The 9,100-nt window shown below is 43.0% G+C and overlaps 1 protein-coding gene across 1 annotated transcript; it reads left to right on the forward strand.

Moving 5' to 3' along the window:
• Positions 1 to 644: 644 nt before the first annotated feature.
• On the forward strand, positions 645 to 6,854 carry VAMP1 (vesicle associated membrane protein 1; the record flags this gene model as incomplete). The annotated part of the gene is given in 6 exon segments (XM_083353471.1): positions 645 to 751; positions 3,302 to 3,434; positions 3,881 to 4,039; positions 4,757 to 4,808; positions 6,566 to 6,606; positions 6,609 to 6,854. Coding segments are annotated over 6 exon segments (738 nt in total).
• Between the last annotated feature and the right edge of the window lie 2,246 nt (positions 6,855 to 9,100).

Consider the following 9,100-nt stretch of genomic DNA (forward strand, 5'->3'; position numbering starts at 1 on the left):
TCTGGCCTTCTAAAGAGCAGTCAGGGTTGATCTCCTCTAGGACTGACCGGGGTTGCAGTCCAAGGAACCCTCAGGAGTCTTCTCCAGCACCAGAGTTCAGCGCACAATCATACACAGCAGCAAACTGCTGAGGGAAGTTACTGGGATTCTCGCACGCGTGGGGTTCCGAATTGCAGTCCCAGGATCCCGGAGAGGTTTGGAAGAAGAGAGGACGCTGCAGATTCGGCCCACGTCGATTCCCTATATCGAGCTGCAGCCTCCGCTGAGGACTTCGTGCTTAAGCAGAGCAAGGCAAGAAACGCTGATTGGCTCGCGGAGTTTTGCCGGCAACCATCGGGGGGGCGTGTGTGATAGGAACGCGCTCTTCGATTGGCTCGCTGCGTGACGAGGCGGGGCCGCAAGGGCCGCCCCTCCCCTCGCATAAAACCCGGGAACGGGGGCGAGGTTCCTGCTGCAGTAATTTTCGAGAGCCTTTGGTGGGGGACCCTCTCGCGTGGTCGTTCCCGCCGGCCGGCCAGCCATCGACCCTCGCGCTGCTTCGTGCATTTCCTCCTGAAAGGAAGATAAAGGGCTCCTAGAGCCGAGGCCGGCCATGTGAGTAATAACGGGACGGAGGCTCTCGTCGTGGCTTTGCCTTCCCCGTAATGCGCGGCCGGTTTTCCTGCACGCTTGCGGCGCTCGCCGAGTTGCGCATTGCAGCATCGCCTCCCCCCCACCCCCGCTTTCTCTTTTTCGGTTGTCCGGTGCCGAAGTGAGATGGAGCAGGGACGGCGGATGCCTCATCCCATCCGATGGCTCCGCGGTTTTCGTTGTTTGCAAGCGCCTGCTTCGCCATCTCCGATCTTTCTCCCGTCCCCTGGTTGCGATGCCTGCCCCGACCCTTGAGTAGTTTCAGACGAGAGCTATCCGCTGGCCGAAAGGTCTTGAATGGCAGTATAGGTGGCCGTGGAGAAGGAGGGGGCATTTTCACGGAACTCCAGAAGGCACCTTCGAAAATGCCATTTTTTTGCTTTGAGTACAAGCCGGGACGAAAAAGTTTACGTATATTAGCACAGCCGATTGACTCGTCTATAAAGAGATAAAAACGCAGCAAGAGTTTTGTATGATCAAGGTGGCAAACTCTACTTATTTATTTATTTTATTTATTTTATTTTAATTCCATTTATATCCCGCCCTTCTCCGAAGACTCAGGGCGGCTTACAAGCTTAGCAGTAGCCTTCATTCTATGTATATGCTTGCTTATTAGGGCTTTCACACACACCCCAAGCGGCATTCTTACAAAGTCAGCTTAATTGCCCCCAACAATCTGGGTCCTCATTTTACCTACCTCGGTAGGATGGAAGGCTGAGTCAACCTTGAGCCTGGTGGGATGCGAACCTGCACTAATTGCAGTTTTTACTCCTCTTTGTTGGCTCCACACAGCTATTCAGTAAGGATTCCTATCTTCTCCGCTCTGATAATGGGTTTCTGTGGGAGGTGCATGTGTGAACCCGGGTAATAAGGTAGCTTGGTTATTTCAGAGGTATTCAAGTTGGCCGTCTAATAATAACTGCTGAAAAAGCAGTTTGATGATGATGGAGAATTCATCACCGAAAAGAGAAGCAAATACTGGTGTATGCGCAAGGTGCTTGTTCGAATGACTGCAGATGTTTCTTTGCTTGGACAGTATAACAGAAAAGTCTTTAAGTTTTGTTCTCTTTCTTGGGGACTCCTGCCTTTTCCATCATTGCATTTCTTTAGTCTCCTCATCCTTCATCTGTGGGATAATGGCAAGATTGCTTACGGAAACCTTGCCTTTTTTGGCCAACCTGGTCATTAGTCTGTAACCTTCATGAGTTTGCACCACTGCCCCCATTACTGAGTTGGAAAATGCCTCCTTGTTTCTCTGAACTGATTTATTTGATGGTTTCTTTGACCTATTCCTGCTGCTGCAGTAAAGCCAAAATATCTAGCAATGTTACTTTTGTGTAAATGTTTCTGTCTCGTGACTCGGCAGTTCTTTTATGCTTGCAGGCTTCCTCTTCATTTATCTTCTCAGGTTTTAATTGTATCTGTTAACATTACTCAAGTAGTACATTTTATGAATTCATTACACTTCATAATCAATGTCTTGATTCAAATAATAGTGTCATATAGAAGATGGGGGAGTTAAATAATCCTTTTTTTCCTACGTCTTTCTAAAAAAATTGTTACCGAAGTAAGGGAAGAGTTGAGTGACTTCCTGAAACATGGCTGTGTCATCTTACTTGCCTTCTCCTGGTGAGAAGACAGTGCCATGACCTGAATTTAGCAGCTAAAATGAGATGTCACAACCGTGCTATTGAGCCTTCACTTGCTATGCACTGGATTTCCATTAAATTTGGCCTACAATATTTGTTGTGAACTGTATTTCAATTCTTCGTATCCTCAAGAGCTCAGATAAGTCAGAGCAGAGCTCCAGCACATCTCCTAACAGTACTTTTGAATTGTAATACCCAAACTGCTTTAGTAGTGAGATGGGTGGCATATAAATTAAATAAACAGTTGCTCTTGGGAGAAAGGGAGAGACTGCATCTGAAATATAGTGACTTCCTTTGGTTTAAAAGGTACCAAATCCATTCTCTTTTACATTCTCTAGTATTTTTCACTACTAGAAAGCCACTGCTTCTAAAGCTTCTGGATTAACAACTAATAGACAGTACAACAATGTAAGATAGTTCTGTTATTATACAAGAACATATTTTATGTTAGACCTAAGTCCTCCAGCTTCCCTTTAAGATGCTTTTACTTTAAAGATGAACAGTTCAAGAATCTGAGTGGCCCAGTTCTTCAGAAAATTGGAATATATTTCTCTCATTTCCATTTTTTTTAAAAAAATCCCATTTATAACCCGCCCTTCTCCGAAGACTCAGGGCGGCTTACTATCTAAGAAGCACAAATCAATGTGCTTAGCAATAGCCTTCATTCTATGTATATGCCTGCTTATTAGGGCTTTCGCCCCCCCCCCAGCGGCATTTTTACAAAGTCAGCTTATTGCCCCCAACAATCTGGGTCCTCATTTTACCTACCTCGGAAGGATGGAAGGCTGAGTCAACCTTGAGCCTGGTGGGACTCGAACCTGCACTAATTGCAGGCAGCTGGTGTTACTTAAGGAGGCATTAGCCCACTGCTCCACCAAGGCTTTTATAGTGCTTGGGTTTCATACATGTTGATAATAAGTCTGCAGCTAAATTACGGTTGTATATATTAAATGTGCTGATTTCTGGCTGAGTATAGGACATAGACATCTGCATCACCCCTCATAATTGACCTGTATCCACAGGTCTGATCCAGCACAGCAAGCTGCTCCAGGGACAGGACAGGAAGGAGGTGAAAATGCTGGGGGGGCCCCTGGTGCACCTCCAAATTTGACCAGTAATTGGCGCCTGCAGCAGACTCAAGCACAGGTGGAAGAAGTAAGTGACTAAAATGGTTGTTTGTGGTCCTTTGCTGTCGCTGAGAGACTGGCCAAGCCAGGGGGAGGAGTCAAGTGGGGAATTTGGAATCTATGTGTAGGCACAAGAGAGCTAGGTCTGACTTCACTTGAATGCCGTTGAACTTTAGCTAGGTGTAAACTGGCACTCTGAGAAGATTCTTGTGTTATAGGCATCAGTAATAAAATAGTGTTCCATGCGCCTTTGGCGTCTAGTCATGCCGGCCACATGACCATGGAGACATCTTGAGACAAGCGCTGGCTCTTCGGCTTTGAAACGGAGATGAGCACCGGCCCCTAGAGTTGGAAATGACTAGCACACATGTGCGGGGGAATCTTTACCTTTAATAAAATACCTATTTGAATTATTCACAATCTGATTGTTCTGCTTTCTCTCTTGCTAGGAAGCTAATTACTCTTTCTCTTCAGGTGGTGGATATTATGCGTGTGAATGTGGATAAAGTTTTAGAGCGAGATCAGAAACTCTCAGAATTAGACGAACGAGCAGATGCTCTCCAAGCTGGTGCCCAAGTATTTGAAAGTAGTGCAGCAGCGCTCAAGAGGAAATACTGGTGGAAGAATTGTAAGGTGAGTCAGAAGTGGGCAGCTTATTGAATGTATAGCTGTTGAGGCAATCCTACTTTTTAAAAATATGTTTATTGCAAGAAAATGTTACGTAAGATTAAAAATAGGAAACGAGGACATTTAGAAAAAATACAAAGGAATAAAAGAACAGTGAAAGATAACACGAAGAAAAAAGTATCTAAAGAAGCAACTTCTGATCTTCTTTTCAGCACTTACATAGTAATTACCATTTCTACCATCACCCAAATTACATATCATGGTTCCCTTCTTCCCATAAGCAAACCTTTTTAATAAATCCCTATATCCCCCATTCATTGTTATCCAGTTCAGCCAAAAAATTTTCAGGGTTTCCAGTCTTTTATAAAATTGTTCCTGAGGCAATCATACAAACAAACCAAACAAATAAAGCCCACAGTGCATTTTCTGAACAGGGGACAGAGATCCACAGATCAGAAATAGCGCCAACATTTTCCATGCTTAAAGTTCTAGGTGCAATTTGAAACGTTTCCAAGAAAATGCTGGCATCTCTGTAAGTAAAGTCTAGCTGGGAATCTGGAAATTAGTGCCAGACAAAATAATGGGGTAGTTGGATCAATGAACATGAACATAGACTTGGAATAAACAGTTTCAAATGGTCCATTGTCCCATCTTTGCGGGACTTTGCCAAAGGAGATGTTTTGTGGGGCTTCTCTTTGGGTTCATTGTAATTCTTCTCTTTAGATGATGATCATGCTGGGAGTGATCTGTGCCATTGTGGTCATTGCAATTGCACGTAAGTACTAAGGGGAATCGGAGTAGCTGAATTTGTGAGTCACAAACATTGGCTAAACAACAATGTTTGCTTGCCCCTGGCATCGGAAATGGTACTGCTTTTGTCTCTCAGCACTGTTGAAGGCTAACAGTTCTGTCTTTCAAGATGATGAGATTTATTACTTGCTGCATGAGAGGCAGGCAGAGAGGGTGGGCGGGCGGTTTCCTTCTCCTGATGCTCAACCACGTTTGTTAAATGTGGGGTGCTCGGTGTAACATGCCCTCTTGTTTTCTCCTTTCTCTTCCTTCTCTTGCTTCTGTTCCTAGTTTACTTTTTTACCTGAGAATGTGTCCCTTCTCCCTTTCCCCACCCAGTCTACAGCCGCCTTACCCCATTTCCCTTTCCAGATCCAATTCTTTCTCTTTCCTTTCCGGCTTCGTCATCAATTTTCTGTTCGTTTTGTTTGCTTCCATTCAAGAGTGTAATGCACTGTTACCAAATTTGAGTTGACCTCCTTCACAGCTGCTGCAGCCTCTGAGTGGACCAGCTCGTTTTTGGAGGGTGGCACTGGGCCTAAGGGGAGGAATTGTGGAGGATTGAAGGAGTCTGTTGATTACACCTGGAGTTTTACTTGCAGTCCTTTGAGTCTTCTGAGATGTCTTCTCCTGTGAGTGAATAGGAAAGCATTTCCTTTGGGCACAAACAGTACTAATGAAAACTTCACCAGAAGAGAGAGAAGAAAAGCTGGGTCTCATTATTATGAGTGATACTGATGAGATGATTCTGGTGTTGTGCCATGCAACCAGAATCGATCGAGTTTTCCCTCTAATATAAACTCCTGTTGATGGTCTGGTGACCAAAACTCTGATCTTATGATGACTGTCAGTCATTACTGTTTCATCTCTTGGATTTGGTAGAATCCAACTGGTTTGATTCATTAACCTTGGCTCCAAGAACAAGTACACCTTTATTCCCAGTACTGCCAGAATTAGAGGTGAGATGAATAACATGGCATATGGGATTAGTAGTGTACTGCCTGAAGTCCTGTCTCTCTTGCTTTCAAAGGCTGGGTGGCTTATTTGACTGACTTAACAAATAAGGGAGGGTCCCACTGAATTGGAAAGTCCCAAACTGTTTGCCTCTTGATGAATAGTAAATGTAGGAGCTATGTCCTGGAAACCTCTGCAGTATATTTAGAAGTGTTTCCTTTTAAAAGCAGTGTGCTGTAAAACGAGGACCCTTTCTGGTTTCATGACTTGGAAACAGCAGCGCAGAATGCCAAGGATCCTGGAATAATGCCTGAATATTTGTTTTGATGTGCTGTTTCTCACCACATTTACTTTCAGTTCCTTCCTTGGTGATAGCTGTCAGACTATACAGTGACACGTGTAGGTGAACACATGCTCATTTATCCCTTGTGTAGGTGTAGGACTCCAGGGTGGAAGGAGTTCAGAGAGTGATGAACATGAGTTTCAACGTGCTGAAGAATGATAGCTTTCCTGATTCCAATATAAGGACTGATAAAACTATGAGGCTTAGCTTGGTAAGAGGCATTATAGTGTCAGTAGTTGACCAGAGAATATTGTTGAAGGGGCTCAGAAGCTGTAATGCTCTGACAGGACATCAGCTGGTGGCCACTGGGCTTAATTTACTTTAACCTCAGACCAATTTTATCTGGCTCCTAAACATTTGTTCTGGCTGTGCTAGGAGTAACCCTACTCTCACCATAGCATGCTGCAGAGATACTGATTTTTTGCATGTTCACTGCCATGCACCAGCATTTCATTTGCAGAGTCCATCTGTTTGCGAATCCCCATCTTGTTTCCCCTTTGGGGGAATGATGGGGGAGAACAGGAATGGAGTTCCCAGCTTCTTTGGACAATTCTCTTCTTATTTCGGTGGGATTGTGATGGAAGTGCAACACCTGAAGAGGAGCCGGGGCGCAAGTTGCGATGCTGCTGTCAGTATGAGAGGAAGCACAGTAAGGTGTACAGCCCCTTCTTGATTTCTTCTGGACAAGATCTTGGTTTAATCTGCTGCTGTATTGTTTTGAGAGAAGGCCAGTAGGCTGCTTTCTTCTGCTTTTCTTATCTGTTTTCATAGGTGTTGTATGTTACGCCTCTTCCCTTTCTATCTCCCCACTTCTCCATCTTTATGCATGGGCAAAAAGTACACCCATTTCCCTAGGCCCTCTTTGCCTAAACCAAGGGACTACTTTCTCTATGCACAGGACTTCAGCCGCTTTCTCACACATGTGTGGTTTGTTCTTGTGAGGAATGCAGCCGTAATGTTCTTCTGGCATATGTAACTACCAGCTCATGTACTCTTAATAACCTCCGCTAACAAATACTTCTTGACCCACTAAAATCAGTGGGGTTCATCTGTCTGAGTACTGGAGGAAACAGGATTCTACTTGCAGGTAGTAAAGCAGAAGAACATAGACTGAAATAAGAGTACTAAAATAGTATTGTCTGAACATGTATAATCTAATATGAGATAGATCACAAGTGGCCAACCTGGCATCTAGATAGATAGATGCAGGAGAGCTGGCAAACTTGATCTTCATCCATGTGGATTCTTGTTCGTTGCTGCATAAAACAGGCTGCATTATGGCTCAGTAGTTGATATGTACAATTGCACAATGGGATGTTGCACTGAATATTGAGTAGACAAGCAGCATTTGTGCTTAATTTGGACCTGATATGGCCTTGTAGAAGTTTTACAAAATTGGCTGCAGTTATCAGCAGGCAAGATCTTTGGAAGAATCCAGAGCAAGGGCAGCCTTTGACTAGGGCTTAAAAATATCCCTTTTTTTGGTTTTGCCTAATCTGCCTCTCCTGTATAGACCCCCCCCCCATTGTACTGTACTAGCATAATGCATTTTCTATTTCTTTTGCATAAACAAATTTAGCAAAATAACTGTTACAAGCAGAATAAACAAATGTCAAAGAGAACAAAATGCTAACAGTATAATATTCCTAATTAGTTCCAGTGTGGAAATAAACGGTATACAACTAATGTCTTGGATACAGTGGTTGAGAACACATGAGAATTTGTTCAAATCCTTGTGTTTAAATATAAAGCTACTGTGCAAAAGAATTGTACGATGGTCTCAGATCTATAAAAGGAATTCATGAATTTGCTGACCCTGCATGAGAAAGGAGTGATGAAAGGGCAGCACAATGTTGTCACAATAGGCCTTGTGCTGTTTGACAACAACTTGTGCTCAGTTTATGCATACAAGAGAAACTAGAAGTAACAGAAGTTCTCCCATATTCATAATCTACTTTTCTATTATTTCTCTTCAAATCAGAGTGTAAGATCAAAAGTAACACAATTCTCAAATGGCACTGCTTTGGTTATGTGTAGATGATATGGAAATGGTGCATTAAGGTCCTGCCCAGCTGCTATCAATACAAGTATATAGACTACAGCATACTGAAATTAGAGCAATACTTGTCTGTCTTGCACTGTTAATATGGCACATGGCATTAGGATTATTCTAGTGTACTTATAGGGTATCAATCTTCAGTCATTGCCTGAAGTCCCATCCCCTTTATGTTACTTCACCTGCTGTGTGCCACATATATTTTCTCTACACTCCGTCATGCGCTGATTTAAATGCAGAGAGTGTATTGTATTTGCTACAGATGTACTGGAAAAAATTAACAGGTCCTATCGTATATTAACAATTCATCATCATTCCCAACTATAGCACATGGAATGGGAAGCTATAACTTGCTGACAGTGTATGTGTACACATATACAATGTATACAAAAGTGCTAAGAGAAGCCATTGCGTGGTTGAGACGTGGTTCTCAACCTTTTCTTCACTACGGACTCTACATACCCTTTGTGGCCACGGACCATGACCATGGATCACCAACACTTAATCATAACATTTCTTCAAGTTGTGACAAAGTCACAGCCCCCCCCCCAGTTTTCTGTGGACCACAGGGTGAGAACCACTGATTTAACTTACAGATATGGAGAGGATTCCAAAAAGAAGAACAAATAGCAATAATTAACTTTTTTAAAGAGTCTCCAGAAGAGGCTACACAACAAAAGTAACTTAAACATGAATGATTATAGAATGGCACTGGTACTCTGGGTTTTGGTCATAGTTATACTTTCCAGTCAAAATCATAGGATGTTTTCTCTTACATTTTCAGAAAATACATTTTTAATTTGATATCCCTAATGTTAAAAATGCAAAACAAAAACAAAACTTTTTTTTGCAAAAAAATATTTGCCCCAAAGGGGACCCTTATAATATGATAGCTACAATCATTTTATCTGGTTAAGCTAACATA

The sequence above is a fragment of the Vipera ursinii genome (genome assembly GCF_947247035.1).
Source record: "Vipera ursinii genome assembly, chromosome: 2".
In the NCBI taxonomy this organism is placed as follows: domain Eukaryota; kingdom Metazoa; phylum Chordata; class Lepidosauria; order Squamata; family Viperidae; genus Vipera; species Vipera ursinii.